Source organism: Anolis sagrei, chromosome 5 (genome assembly GCF_037176765.1).
Source record: "Anolis sagrei isolate rAnoSag1 chromosome 5, rAnoSag1.mat, whole genome shotgun sequence".
Lineage (NCBI taxonomy): Eukaryota > Metazoa > Chordata > Lepidosauria > Squamata > Dactyloidae > Anolis > Anolis sagrei.
The window spans coordinates 96,258,090-96,274,156 of NC_090025.1; the positions used below are offsets into that span (position 1 = coordinate 96,258,090).

General features: G+C 41.3%; 1 protein-coding gene across 1 annotated transcript in view; it reads left to right on the top strand.

Moving 5' to 3' along the window:
* Positions 1 to 16,067, top strand: part of SEMA3A (semaphorin 3A) — a 303,398-nt gene that overhangs the window by 232,393 nt on the left and 54,938 nt on the right. Inside the window, exon 6 of the mRNA XM_067468901.1 lies at positions 668 to 787. Within this exon, the coding sequence (XP_067325002.1) occupies positions 668 to 787 (120 nt within the window). The remainder of the gene's footprint in view (positions 1 to 667; positions 788 to 16,067) is intronic.

Consider the following 16,067-nt stretch of genomic DNA (forward strand, 5'->3'; position numbering starts at 1 on the left):
TTCAAAGTTCTATAAAATAGGTTACAACTTGCAACCACACGCTTTGTACTCAATAAACCAGTTATCTTTCATTGAAGACAGTCTCATTTCCATCCATTCTGCGTCTGTATTGCCATATCTCACAGTAATACCTCATATCTCACGTTGGTGGCAGTTACCATAGATTACATATAACAATTGGCCTCCACTATACCAGTTGGTGGCAGAATTCAGTGTAATAAACAATAAACCTCCCTATACTCTCCTGTCACACGACAACATGTGTGCTTTCTCTCCACTCTGAATCACCTCCTCGCAACGTCATCACTTAATTAAATCAGGACTAGCATTCAAATTTAAACTCAACACAACTGATTTAAATGTTTGCTAGTCTGCTTAACCTGTATGTTTGTAATAAAGCCGCACCGCCTATATTGTATTCAGCACTGTCTCCTCTAAGGCAAAATCATGCTGTAAAAGTCTACCCAGAATGTAGCTCTGGACTAAAAAATATAAAAAGGCAAGCTCCGTAAATTAAAGGCAGGTGTAGGCTAGATTTCCAGTCATGCAAATAACTTTCAGTAGGAAGTATATGTCACGCATTGGCATTCTTGTTCGTTGCTTTATAATACATTGCTATGGTGAGCTCACTGACTCATACTAAGGGCAATTTTATGCAATGTTACAGATGGTGAACTTTATTCTGGAACAGCAGCAGACTTCATGGGGAGAGATTTTGCCATTTTCCGCACACTGGGACACCACCACCCAATCAGGACAGAACAGCACGATTCCCGGTGGCTTAATGGTAAGTCAGGCATATATTTTATCAAACTACATTTTAATTTTTTATTTATTTATTAAATAAGTAACTAAGGTTACGATGCACTGCAACTTTCCTTTGAGAACTAGTTGTAACGTTTACCACCTTTCCAACCACTCAGCGCCAGCCTGATATGACCACAAATCAATAAAACTAATTAGGATTATGTGTATGGGTGTATTTGTAAATTTATAAAATTCATTTTGTCTTGCATTGTAGCTTTAAGACAGAGGTGTTCAACATTTGTACTTTTGGTGGCTGTTGGTAGTGGTCTAACAGCCAGAAATCTATTTTGTTGCAAAAAAAAAAGTGATTCTCCTGCTCTCAATTGTGGGATCTGGCTCTGTAATAAAACGAGCACATCTGGAATAAAGATCCTCCTGCCTGTGGATTATAATCAGATGTTTGAAACAATATGTGCACCCTACTTCTCCAAGTGGTGAACAATACTTACCATGAAGCAAGTTTCCTTCATGGAATAAAGTCACTAGAGACTATGACATATTGTAATATTTGTATGTCTTTTTGTAAGTCAAGCTTGATACTCGAGAACACAGTTCAATATCTGCTACTTTCAAATCAGATCCAGTAGTGAAGCAAGCTGCATGTTAAGTTTATTGCAGAAAGAAATCTGACCTTCTCAGACCTTCTCAGTTTGAGGATGAATCTCAAGTCTTTCTTTATTATGGCCATAGATCAGCATAAAACATCAGGCTGGATCTACACTGCCCTATAATCCAATTTCAGTATGCAGATTAATTACATTGGAATATATCCATCTATGCTGTCCTATAATTTCATTTATTTATTTATTTGACTTGTATATCGCCACTCCCAATTTGGTTTGGAGTGGTTTACAGCAGTAGATTAATACAACCAACTTTAAAATACAATAAAAACGAGAACAGACATAGTCACGAGTTATTCACCCATCGAAAGCTTGTCGGAAAAGAAAGGTTTTACAGGCTTTCCGAAAAGCAAGTAGCTCTCGGATGGTTCGGGTTTCAACTGGCAAGGCATTCCATAAATAAGGGGCCACAATCGAGAAAGCTGTCTGCCTAGTAGAGGACAGATGATAAGTCCGGATGTTGGGGACTTCAAGCAAATTCTGGTCTTCGGACCGAAGTAATCTCTGGGGTTGATAGGGAGATAAGCGGGCCCTCAGGTTCGCCAGCCCCAGACCATATAAGGCCTTAAAGGTTAGTACCAGCACCTTGAAAGTAATCCGGTACTCAATCGGAAGCCAGTGCAGCTGTTGTAGAATTGGGGTGATATGACACCTCGCCGGCACCCCGGCGAGAAGACGAGCCGCCGCATTTTGCACCAGCTTCAGTTTCCGGATCACTGACAAAGGAAGGCCAATGTAGAGGGTGTTACAGTAGTCAAGCCTCGAGATGACCGTCGCCAGGATCACCGTAGCCAGGTCGTTCCTAGATAGGAAGGGAGTCAGTCGCCTAGCCTGACGTAGGTAGAAAAACGCAGATCTGCTCACAGCAGAGACCTGGGCCTCCATTGTGAGCAGAGGGTCCAATAAGACACCAAGGTTTTTTTTACAGAAGATGACGGACGTAGTGTCTCGCCATCCAGGGTAGGCAGCTGGATCTCCCTCCCACCCAGAAGACCCAGCCAAAGGATCTCCGTCTTCGCTGGATTCACACTCAACCTGCTGGCATGCAACCATCCAGTAATGGCCTCAATCCACTGATGGAAATATTTGGGTACAGAGTCCGGCCGGCCCTCCATCCTCAGAACGAGCTGAGTGTCATCAGTGTACTGGTGGCACTCAAGCCCAAAGCTCCGCACCAGTCGGGCAAGCGGTCGCATATAGATGTTAAATAATAGAGGAGAGATAATAGCTCCCTGCGGGACACCGCAAGTTAGCGGAGATCTCTCGGAAACCATCCCTCCCCTCACCACGCGCTGTCCCCGATTCTGGAGGCAGGAGGACACCCATATAAGGGATATCCCCCTGACCCCAGTCATGGCTAGGCGGTGGGTCAATAGATTGTGATCGACCGTATCAAATGTTGCTGATCAATGTGGTAATCCATAATCCAAAACTGGGTTATAGGGTAGTATAGATTGTTCTTTAGGCAATTTCTTCACACATGTACACTGATACATACAGAACTTGATTAAACCATTTCAAGTCAAATGCTGGGAAGAAGACATAGCGCTCCCTTTGCAAAACAATTTCAGATTATTTCCTTGACCATTTCTCTCTGTCTGTTGATAGAAATGAGTTAATCTCTGTAACACAATGAAGAGACACTTGGCCAGAACTGTTAAACAAGTCCCCGGCTTAGAATCAAGTACACCTTAGGCAACTTATGATGACTCATTTGTAGACTTTTTAGAACCAAGAATCAATGCTTTGGGAAGAATCTCGAGAAATCATATAGACTAAACCCAGTCCTATCTTGACATATTTCATCCAAACATCCAAAAGGAAAATAAGTTATTGCCTGCATAGATAATACTTCACCTCATATTGGCTGCCATCCTGACACACAATCATGATTCACATCCCAACTGGTACTTTGGCCTTCAAGCCACTTTAAAAATAGTTGCTGAACACCAACTGTTTTTTGATTGCTCCCCACATAGCAGGATTTTCTAGGTAGGACATGGATTTTAATTGAAAGACTATTTAATTCTATGGTATGTTTTTGAATTTATTGTTGTGAGCCACTGTGCATGTCAATCAAAAGATAAAGGTAGGATATTTATAGCAATAATTAATTTATAATATTTATAATATAATAATATTTATAGTAATAATACTAGTAATGAAAAGAATTGTCTTTTGTGCGACATTCTGGTTGAAGATCCAGATAAGTTCCAGCATTTTTATGTTTGGTAATATATTTAATATTTTAAATACCTGGATTGAAACTTGGGAGATTCCAGGAGCTCAACCTAAATGACTTTGGAATCAAGACCCAGGCTATAATTTACTGTTATCCAATGGCTGACCTATTGTTTTCGGATTGCTCCCCATATAGTGGTATCTTCAAGTTAAGACAGGCAAAATAAAGAGGCCCAAACATACAAAGGGTTAGGGCTTTCCCCTCACCATCATACTCCAAGGCCATAACATAATTCTGACATTAAGTGATTTTATTGGGAAATTTTCAGTGTAAACTAAGCAAGCATATTAGAATAGTACCACTGAGAATTGTACTGTAGTGTTTAACAAACACTTGGGGAAAATTCTCCCATCTGATTGATTTTACCCTTTTCACTGTAGTTATGTATGAGCTCTTTAGAATTTTCCGTAGATGAAATGATGTAATCCCAGTGGTAAGGATTTACGAGGGTTATTTTTTAAGTAAGGTCCGTTTTGTTGTAGACACTAGTAGTTCGTGCGCATACCGCAACTAGCGCGTGCGTCGTGTACCAGCATGCCTCAGGAACAACTCTGTTCAGTTTCCGCTCTGTAGCTAACATGTATGGTTCTGTTCTGTGCTTTAAAAATGTTTAAGACTATCAACTCACCCGCCACATGTGAGGTTCGCTCAGTGATACGGTTTTTGTCAGCAAGGAACCTTCCTGCTGCAGAAATTCATCGGCGGGTGAGTTGATAGTCTTAAACATTTTTAAAGCACATAACAGAACCGTACAGGTTAGCTACAGAGCAGAAACTGAGCACAGTTGTTCCCGAGGCATGCCGGTACATGACGCACGCGCTCATTGCAGTATGCGCGCGAACTACTAGTGTCTACAACAAAACAGACCTTACTTAAAAAATACCCCTCGTACATAGCTGTTGTTCTGGCACTCGCTGTCTTGATTTCCTTTTCATGCACCCATGCTCCTAGCTCATCTCTGTGTATATTTTTACTTTGCACCATAAAAATGCCCGTTGGGCATATTTTCTTCACAGACCTGGAACTGTGAAGGGTTTTTTTTCTATTTCTGTGGCTCCATCTTATGAAATCTTGTGATCTGTGGTTCAATATATGCTCTCTGGATGAAAAAATCTGAAGACCCCTCTTAAATTGCAACATAGGATGTTGTCACAGCAATTAAAGTGAAATCACCGTACTATAATTGTATAGTGTGAGAGGGCCCTTAGATGTTGAGAAGTAAAGAAACTTCCCCCAGTCTTTGTGACTGACACCTGCAAGCTTGATGCCCCTGTTTCTAAAAGTTCGAAGCATTTTGGAAACCATAATTGTCCTTTTAACCATGTGGGTTTGATTTGCTTTATATGACATATTTATGTAAGTGCTCACATGGCACCGTTTGGTCTCTCAGAAACTCCAGATGCAAATGTAGAAACTGCAAAAGCTTGGTCTTTGAAAACCAGTGGTTGCCTGCTGTTTTAAAGAAATTCCACAATGGCTTTGGGCTTGTCGTGTAAACTGAAAGAAGAAAGAAAAGCAAGGATGCTTTTTAATTAGATGGGCACCCAGTGCCAGACAATGATTCGCTGATTGGGAACCCTGTAGGCGCTAACATAAAGTAAATAACAGCTATGAGCCTCTGCCAAACATATGGCCCTGCTTGATGTTAGTACCATAAGAACAGCCCTGTTCAGTGTTTGTGTGTTTCTTTTGTGAGCGAAGCATCAAAATATTTAACTTCTTATTTTCTCCCCAATATTAATCAAGGTAGTGAGATTTCAAGTGCAAAGGTTTTGTCATCCCCACCCATCCTTTCTGTGAGCATGTAATTATAGAATCTTCTTCTATAATCTCTTATTTTCCAACCAATTGATCCAAGGATAATCTGGTCCAAGCAAAGTAGAGGTCAGTCATGCAAGTAAAAGTGGCTTTTGTGCAATAGATCCCTACTCTGACAGCTGAGTCAGTGGGATTTATGCAGATACAGACCACAGTCATTGTCCACGGTCCTCATGGCTCATGCTGATGCTGTGTTTTCATCTATCCTTATCAGTCTCTCAGTATTGAATGTGAGAAAAGAACTTCTTAAATTATCACTAAGTATACATCTGAGAGGAGAAGGAAATGAAGCAGGCTGAATGTGAAGGGAGATATATTTATTCAGAGCTGGAACGGCGTTGAGAAATTAAGTATTTCCGATGAAACGATTAACAATTTGTGTGTGCCTATAGGATTTTGTTAAAAGTTCAAACTTTGCATTATAGTCTTTGAACTTTTTTACCCATGTAATAGCAACCTTACATTCAGGAGATTTTTTTTTACATGTCATTGTGTCTGCCATGGAAACCCAGCACACTTTGGCACATTCTGGGTGCTTTCTGAGGGGCGCATTCAACCCATATCAGGCACCAGCCAGTCTCTTGGGTCTCTGGAATGTTGTCAACACAACTGGTTGCAGGAGCCTTTCTCCCTGAAGAACTCCCATACAAATTCCAGGGAATGAACCGCTTTCTTTTTGAAAGAGTAGGAAACAGTTTCTTCTGTTACTCTACCACTATCAATGTGAGGGAGGTAGGTTGATTTGCTTAATAGTCACTTTGGGGACAAGAGAGAAAACCATCAATTTTCGATTGCATTAGTAGGGTGAGTTTCAATGTAAAAAACTGAACCCTGTCTAAATTCAACCCTAATGGTAGCCACATTTCATTTGCCTATTCCCGTTTTCATTCGAATGCCATGGAGTTTTCCTCTTTATGCGGAATATTATTAAACCATATGCTCTCTGTATGGCTTAATAAGGAATCACAGTAGCATTTTAACATATCCTCTCTTTGACTTAACTTTTTTAAAGTGAGAAAGTAGCCATAAAGTTTCAGGAACATACTGTCTTCCATAATCTATGGTTACATAAGCAACTAAGCAATAAAGAAGCTTAATGAATATTCAGTATTAAAAGAAGAAGAAAGCATGCTGTGCTATTGTCGGAACTCAGATGCCTTTAAAGAGCCATACACAGTATTGTAAGTAATCAATAGTTTATTAAATCAAAGAACACAGAGCTCAGAGACACTTCCTTAAGTGCCTCTGGCTATAACACAAAGTTTGCAGCAATTTGCAGCTTAAAAATCAAAACAAGCAAATAAACTGGATTATACTGGCAAAAAATCTGGGTTAAACAAGAGTTTAAGCAAAATGCACCAAAATAACACAGTTCAACAATAAGGCCAAAACAAAACACTGTGAAGAGAAGCCGTTGTCCAAAATCAGTCCAAAGTCAAAGTAATCCCAGTTGTAGATAACAGAGTCCAAAAGCAGCAGCGTCATCAGAAACAGTCCGTGGTCAAGGAGAGGGGAATTCCGCACTTACGAGACTCCAAGCCAGTCAACACACGAAGAATACAGCAACCTTCAGTTCTAGGACCCAAGCCCAACAAGAGAAGCAATAGCAGCAAAAATCAAGGCATGTAACCAAAACTTTGCCTACTGCAAAGTTCCAAACTTTCAGTGCCTTCATTTATGCTACAACTCATCATCCGTTGATGAGCTGCCCTCCGCCCTTTCCTCATCGCTGTCAGCTGTCTTAGCCTTTACAGCTGAGCGCCAACACCCATCTCTCCAACTCCTCCACCTCTTTTCAAGACTTAAGTCTCCCCATGAATCTCTGGTATCCCCAGATTGTCAATCTCCAGAAAAGCCCTCAAACGTATCACTGGATGTGGATTGCATGCACACATTCCTGACTTCTTGCACTTGAGTCCAATCTAATGGTTCTTCTTCATCCTCACTACTCCCAGACCCATTACTTCCAGTAAAGCCCATGAAATTCTCATCTTCAGTGGGAGCACTAAGTATGTCCCAGATCCTTTTCCTCTGACATTCTTTATCAGACTCCTGCTCACGAGTAATCTGTTTGACACCTCTACTCCCATCTCACTCCTCCTCCCCACGTATTTCACTCTCTGAAAAACCTTCGAAAGAGTCTTCATCTGTGGGAGACATAAGTATTTCCCTGATACACTTCCTTTGTTGCTCTTCCTCAAGCACCTGAGCACCTCGTTTGCCCCCTCTACTACTCCCACTAGTAGTAGTATCATTGCCAGCAGACTCTACTACAACAGCTATATTGTACTTTCTTTGAAATAGAAGATATACATTTTATCTTCCTATAACCATTGTATAGCACTTTCAACCCTTCGCTGTTAGCGTCTGACTTCGATGATTTTTTCACAAGGAGTAAATATTAGGCCTGGGTAACAACGCAAAAATTTGTTTCTAAAATTTGTAATTGGGGTGTTTTTTTGTTTCGATATTTAAAATAATTACAAAATTTTCCAAAAAAAAAGTTCGGTATTTACGAAATTTTGTAAATATTTACAAAACATTTTGTAAAGATGGCGCCCTTTTTTTTTCAATATTTTTTAAATATTTTTTAAATTTAATTATTAATTTTGTAGAATAGGGAGGAGAAATTATTATTGAGGGAAGGCAGGCACTCACTCTGGCGGGCCCTCTCGCTCGCCGCTCGCCCTCTCGCTCGCCCTCTCGCTCGCCGCTCGCCCTCTCGCTCGCCCTCTCGCTCGCCCTCACCCTCTCGCTCGCCGCTCGCCCTCTCGCTCGCCCTCTCGCTCGCTGCTCGCCCTCGCCCTCTCGCTCGCCGCTCGCCCTCGCCCTCTCGCTTGCCGCTCGCCCTCTCGCTCGCCCTCTCGCTCGCCGCTCGCCCTCGCCCTCTCGCTCGCCGCTCGCCCTCTCGCTCGCCCTCTCGCTTGCTCAGCCGGTGCCGAGAGAGGAGAGCTCCCAGCAAGCCAGGCGGCCATCTTATGTATTTCCGAAATGGACGGAAATACAAAATTTTTTGGCGCCTGCCGTTTCGATATTTAAAAACACTTCCAGGTTTAAAAATAAGTTTTGTAATCGTTTCGTAATTCAAAAATTAACGAATTTTTTAACGAATTACGAATTAACGAAACGAATTGACCAGCCCTAGTAAATATCCTAAAATGGGTGACTGAAATGTGTAGAAATATTACAAGTTGCCTATTGGACTTTCATATTTAACTTTCATCATTAGTCATTTTAAGTCCTTGCTTTCTCTCCCCCCCCCCCCCAACTCCAACATGGTGTCATGTTGAGATGTTCCTTCCTTCAATTTTCATTCCCACTTCCTCTGAGTCTGATTTTGATTTCTGCATGATATGTTTTGCATATAAGTTAGAATTAAAAAACGGACTAATTATCATTATATATATTATAATATCTTTACATAAGGATCAGTAAAACTGCATCAGGTCCAGGCATGGCTGAATTTGCTAGAAATGCTGAGACAAGGGAAACATGTCACTATTCAGGAAACAATACATGTTACAGTCAGCTTCATCAAATTATATGTTTTGTCTCCAAGATTTAAGATAGTGACGAACAGTTAATAGAAGAGCCTGCACAAATGTGGAATGTAAGCAAAATATGATTGGGTTATGACAAATATTTCTTCTGGTAAAGAGACTGAGAAAATATAAATTGCTTTTTTCTTCTTCCAACTATTTTTTGAGTTGACTTGGAGATCAGAGCTATAGTTAATGTTGACAGACTTTACAACTATGCCTTTATCCATCTTTGATCATGTAAATCATGTTTTAGTTATTCTTTTTTTCTTGATAGTTTTGTAGGTTTTTTTTCCACAGTCCAACACAGTTTATTCAGGAATTGGAAGTGGTAGTGTTTTATCATCTCATAGTCCTTTAAAAAAATGAAATGTGCACACAATAATTGATAAACTACCACATGTAGAGAGATGTGATATGCTAAGTCATACTGATGGTGATGGATGTCACATTTGAAAGGCAAAGTGGCTCTTCATCCACATTGCATCCTTGTGTGCCCCTTGACACACATTGTTCTCAAATGTTATACACCAGAAATGGGAGAAATGCAAGTACAGTGTGTGTGTGAAAAAGTATTTCAAGATTTCCTCTTCTTTTGATAACATACTAATGAATGAAAACTTATCAGGAGTGAAAACCCCATTGTTCTAGGACAGTGGTTCTCAACCTTCCTAATGCCACGACCCCTTAATTTGGTTTCTGATGTTGTGGTGACCCCCAACCATAACATTATTTTCATTGTTACTTCATAACTGTAATTTTGCTACTGTTATGAATCGTAATGTAACTAGATGTATTTTCATTCACTGGACCAAATTTGGCACAAATACCAAATATGCCCAAATCTGAATACTGGTGGAATTGGGGGAGAAGGGTTGGTTTTGTCATTTGAGAGTTGTAGTTACTGGGATTTATAGTTCATTTACAATCAAAGAGCATTCTGAACTCCACCAATAATGGGACTGAACCAGTCTTGACACACAGAACTCCCATGACCAACAGAAAATACTGGAGGGGTTTGATGGGCATTGATCTTGAGTTTTGGAATTGTAATTCACCTACATCCGGAGAGCTCTGAGAACTCAAACAATGAAGGATCTGGACCAAACTTGGCATGGATACTCCATATGCCCAAATGTGAACACAGATGGAATCTGGGGGAAATAGACCTTGAGATTTGGGAGTTGTAGTTACTGGGATTTATAGTTCACCTACAATCAAAGAGCATTCTGAACCCCACCAACAATAGAATTGGACCTAAATTTCCACACAGAACCCAGATGACCAACAGAAAAGACTATGTTTTCTTATTGTCTTTGGTGACCCCTCTGACACCCTCTCATGACACCCCCAGGGGTCCTGACCCCCAGGTTGAGAAACACTGTTCTAGTACCAGGATTGGAAACTCCATGGGGATCATAGGCTAAGTTTTGTCTTCAGAACTTTAGTGTTGAACCTTGCATCCTTCTCTCCAAATACCTCTGTTTACTTTTCAGTCCCTCGCAAAGTGATATAACACTTTCTGTTGTCATTTTGAGGGGGACTGGGAAGAAAATGAAATGTTTGGGAATAGTAAGAGTTCTGAGGTTCCTTATTAGGAGTATTCTAAATGGTGGTTGAGTCTGCCCTAAAAAATATGCAGTTTTAAGAGGGGTGGGGTAGGTACCTGATTGGATGGGATGTGGTATTCAAAAGAAAAAAAATGTGCCTACTGATACGGCCTATGGGCCACCTTCTGTCCATCTCTGATTTAGTCCATTATCTGACACCAGTTTTTCCCAAGTCTAACTTCTATGTTATTAACTGCTAGAGTAAATAGAATAATGAGAGTCTTGCCATTTAAAAAAAAATTAAATATAATCACAAATTTTACTTTCCGTGACTTCTGTGACAAAATATTGACTTCAGAAGGGGAAAATGGTAAGATGACCCAACCCATTGTCTTCCCTTGAATCTTGAATGTATACTCTCCTTACTTCCTTTGTGACAATTAGTTTAATTACTGCTGTCCTTGTCAAAATGAATTTCCTCCTTGTTCTGTAGCGGGGCCACCATATTCGGTGTCTGGTGAGCATTTAGAGATTTACTGCTGACTGCATAATTTAAGTTCATGTGTGTGGTAAAAAACAAGTGAAGAGAATTGCAGAGAAAAGTGACGCCCTAACAATGCATGTCACCGCAGCATGATCGCCTCTGCTGACACGGTTCTCAATAGCTCTCCCTCTGTGAAAATAGGAACTGTTTGCAAATTAATTAGTTTCTGGCAACAGCTTGATTGTTGACCCAGAGTTTGTAGAGTGGAAGAACAATCAGATTAGTGTGTTCACTACAAAAGCCTACTGCGAAGCCGGAGTGTGGTTTGCCAAACACTGCTGGGTCTGAATGGAGTGAAGCAAATTCTTTTTTGGAGGCACCATGGCAAAGGTTAAGTGTGATGGGACTGGGGCACATGGACCAACAGGGAGGGGTAGAGATGAGAAGGATTAGAAATGTTCATTTGCATACAGCCTGTTAATGCTAATTGCCTCATGGAGTGTTGGAAACACAATACCGGAATGAGTACGAGGCTCTGTTTCAGCATAAAAAGATATTCCAATTAATCACAAGAATGAACAGAGATCCAAACTGTACAAATTTCATCAACATTTAATAAAATTATGAATAGTTTAATAGTTGTTGTAGTAGTTTATTAAAGCTTAGACTATAGGTCATTTGCAACAATATAAAAGTAGTACATAAAGCAAATTACCACATGGATGTCACTATCCTTTGGCATTTCTGCGACATGGGATAGTGGCTACTTACTAGCATTATGGTTGTTTTGCTTGCTTGCATGCATGCTGGTCGCTTCTGTGATGAGAGAATCAGCTGTCTACGAAGACGTTGCCCAGGGGACGCCCGGATGTCTTGCAATCCTGCGAGGAGGCTTCTCTCATGTCCCTACATGTCATCTACAGAGACACTCACTGGAACACCTCAGCAAGCGAGAGTCCAAAAGTGGCAGGTTCAAACCCAGAACCTCAACCAATGGCTGATACCAAATGAGAGATTCCCCCCGGGCACGCAGAGGATTGGGTGACTTGGAAGGCGCTGAACAGACTGCACTCTGGCACCACAAGATGCAGAGCCAATCTTAAGAAATGGGGCTACAAAGTGGTGTCCACAACATGCGAGTGTGGAGAACAGCAAACCATTGACCACCTGCTGCAATGCAACCTGAGTCCTGCCGCATGCACAATGGAGGACCATAATTTTTGTTTTCTGGTAGTTAAGTTGTAACTCCCTACAATATTGTGTCAATGCTTTCAATGCTCTTTTGAGGCCCATTGGTGTTCTTGAAATCAGAGCTGCATCATCAGCATAAAGTAGGGTGGAGATATGTTTCCCTGTGAGTTTTAGAGGTTGAAAGTCCATGTTGTGCAATTGGTCCGCCATAGAGCTGATATATAGGTTGAATAATGACAGGGCTAATATGCAGCCTTGTTTGACTCCTTTCTCTGTGCTAACTGTGTTAGTGAGGTGGCCTTGAGGTTTGCATCTTATTTTGAGATGTTCCTTCATGGAGTTGACGGATAAGATGGAAAAGCTGTCTGTCAATTGAGGTGCCTTCGAATTTTTTCCATACCTTGGTCTTAGAGATGGAGTATCACCATTGTTTGAATAGACAATAATACAGTTTTGTTAGCCATTAATGAAAAGATGTTCAGATGGTTCTCTTGTTAAGCTGTAAAGCAAGTGACCTTCCAGATGTTATTGGACTGCAACTCTCAACATTCTTAGATAACATAGTCAATGTAAGGCATTTGGGGAGCTACAGCCCAAAACAAATCTGGATGTGATATAATTCGATATCCTGACAGCTATGTTTTAGGTCTTTCTGTTGTGTCTGACAATGACAAACACCTACTGTTTAAATTATTCATTTTTCCTCAGGAAATCTTCCTGTTGGATTTGCCCTGCTATTTAGTATTGAAACAAGCTGAAAGGGTTCCTTTGTCAATACATGCAATTATTTTAATACGAGGGGTATTTTTTAAGTAAGGTCCGTTTGAACATAAGTACACAACGAAAGTTTATTTCCAAAAAGTAAATTTATTTTCAGAAAGTACATACTTCACTCTATTTTTCGACATAGTTGCCAAATTTGTTCAAACACTTATCATACCTCTGAACCAATTTTAAAATACCCTCTTCATAAAAACTTGCCGCCACCAAAAGCCACCAAATCGTCTGTAATCAAAGAAGGGCGACCGGAGCGGTCCTCATCATGGACGTTGTCACGGCCATCTTTAAATTGTCGTACCCACTTATGCACTTTGCTTTCACTCATAACAGTATCACCGTACACTTCACAAATCTGTTGATCAATTTCTGCAGCAGGCAGGTTCCTTGCTAACAAAAACCGTATCACTGAGCGAACCTCACATGCGGAGGGTGAGTTGATAGTCTTAAACATTTTTAAAGCACAGAACAGAACCGTACAGGTTAGCTACAGAGCGGAAACTGAGCACAGTTGTTCCCAAGGCATGCCGGTACACGACGCACATGCTCGTTGCGGTATGCGCACGAACTACTAGTGTCTACAACAAAACGGACCTTACTTAAAAAATACCCCTCGTATTTTTCAGTTGATTCAGATAACAAAAGGGACAACAACCGGCAACAAACATCAAGGAAACACAAAATGAAATTCTAAGAGAGCAAAGAATGTGTTTTTAAGATTGAAAATTTAAATTTCACATATTTTATACCTAATCTACCTTTGGTTCATACCCACATTTTATTTCAAAATACCCGTATTTTGTAATAAGGAGGTAGGCTACTTCAGTAAATCTGACCTAGATCAGATCCAGATACTAAAGTGGCAGTTGCAGAACTGCACTGGAAATGTGAATACCAAAATGAGTGATTGCTGATTTACTTGGGGTCTTATGGGGTCTGAACAGCCTTTTCAGTTTAGAATACAATACGATTTAAATTACAACATGTGCAGAGATGTGTCATGGGATTATAGTCCTTGTTTCCTAGTATTTATAGTTCAGTAAGTTTTAACCTCTGCAGTTCTGAAAATTTAATAATGTCATGACTGATGTGAATCTGACAGCTGGTATGAGATTGCTTAAATAGTTTCTTGCATTTAAAGTGTATGCATGTAAGGGTATCACTCACTAGTTGCTCTATGAAATTACATTTCGGTCGTGCATTACAGCCTAGTTGAAATGGATTTTAATGGAAACAAATCATAAACTTATTCTTGCAAATTTCAACCTGTGTTTGTGTTGTGAGATTAGCCACAGTTGTAGGTCAAATGGTAAGATATATTGTCCATGCACAAAGAAAAAAAATGTGAGACTGTCCCTTCCCCTAACTCCATTTCAAAATTTGTACATCTTTTTGCATTCGTAGTTATTTATTTGTCGTGTGAGGACAACCAGTCAAATTATATTACATTTCTAACAGAACAAAGCAAACAAACAGACAAAATACAAAATTTGTGAGTTTGGTAGTTGATTAAATGTCCTTTGACCAGTATCTAGCCATTTGGAGTGCTTCTGGTGTTGCTGCAAGAAGGTCCTCCATTGTGCATGTGGCCGGGCTCAGGTTGCATTGAAGCAGGTGGTCAGTGGTTTGCTCCTCTCCACACTCGCATGTCGAGGATTCCACTTGTAGCCCCATTTCTGAAAGTTGGCTCTGCATCTCGTGGTGCCAGAGCACAGTCTGTTCAGTGCCTTCCAAGTCGCCCAGTCCTCTGTGTGCCCAGGGGGGTGTTTCTCATTTGGTATCAGCCATTGGTTGAGGTGCTGGGTTTGAGCCTGCCACTTTTGGACTCTCGCTTGATGAGGTGTTCCAGCAAGTGTCTCTGTAGATCTAAGAAAGCTATTTCTTGATTTACGTCATTGAGGTGTTGGCTGATACCCAAACAGGGGATGAGCTGGAGGTGTCTCTGCCTTGGTCCTTTCACTATTGGCTGCTACTTCCCAGCGGATGTCAGGTGGTGCAATACCGGCTAAGCAGTGTAATTTCTCCAGTGGTGTAGGGCGCAGACACCCCGTGATAATGCGGCATGTCTCATTAAGAGCCACATCCACTGTTTTAGTGTGGTGAGATGTGTTCCACACTGGGCACGCATACTCAGCAGCAGAGTAGCACCTGGTTGTGATCCCCTGGTTGTGCCAGTCAGCTTTCGTATGATATTGTTTCTAGCACCCACTTTTTGCTTGATGTTCAGGCGGTGCTTCTTGTAGGTAAGAGCATGGTCCAGAGTGACTCCCAGGTATTTGGGTGCGCTGCAATGCTCTAGTGGGATTCCTTCCCAGGTGATCTTCAAAGCTCGGGATGCTTCTCTGTTCTTGAGATGAAAGGCACATGTCTGTGTTTTGGATGTGTTCGGGATCAGCTGGTTTTCCCTGTAATAGGCAGTAAGAGCACCTAGAGCTTCGGAAAGCTTCTGTTCTACTATCTCAAAGCTCCCTGCTTAAGCAGTAATGGCACGATCATCAGCATAGATGAAACTCTCTGTCCCTTCTGATAGTAGTGATAGCAATGGAAGTATTACAATTACAATGACCTTTTATCGTATATACTCGAGTATAAGCCAAGTTTTCCAGCCTTTTTTTAGGGCTGAAAAAGCCACCCTTGGCTTATACTCGAGTCCAGCTCTGGGCCTGGTTGGTGAGGGTCTGGCTCGGGGCTTGAGTATGGTCACCGTGCTGGCCTCCACATCACTGCCACCTTCTTCCTCCCACCAGTGTGGGAGGCTTGTGCATCTTATCGCTGCTGTGGTGGCTCGTGCATTTGTGGAGGATCGTGCATCTGCATCACTTCTGTGTTCCTCCTCTTGAGGCTGGGGCACCCTCGCACTTCTCACCACAGCAAAAGGAGGAAATGTGGGAAGTGCACATGGGTCTCCCTTTGTTTTTTGCTGTGCGGGCCTCACTGAGTTGACCATAAGGTCATTCTAGAAGGACTAGAAATTTTACAGAGGTGTTCTGTGTAGGCATTTGCTAGACAGTACCATTTTATTATCCATGATTTTGC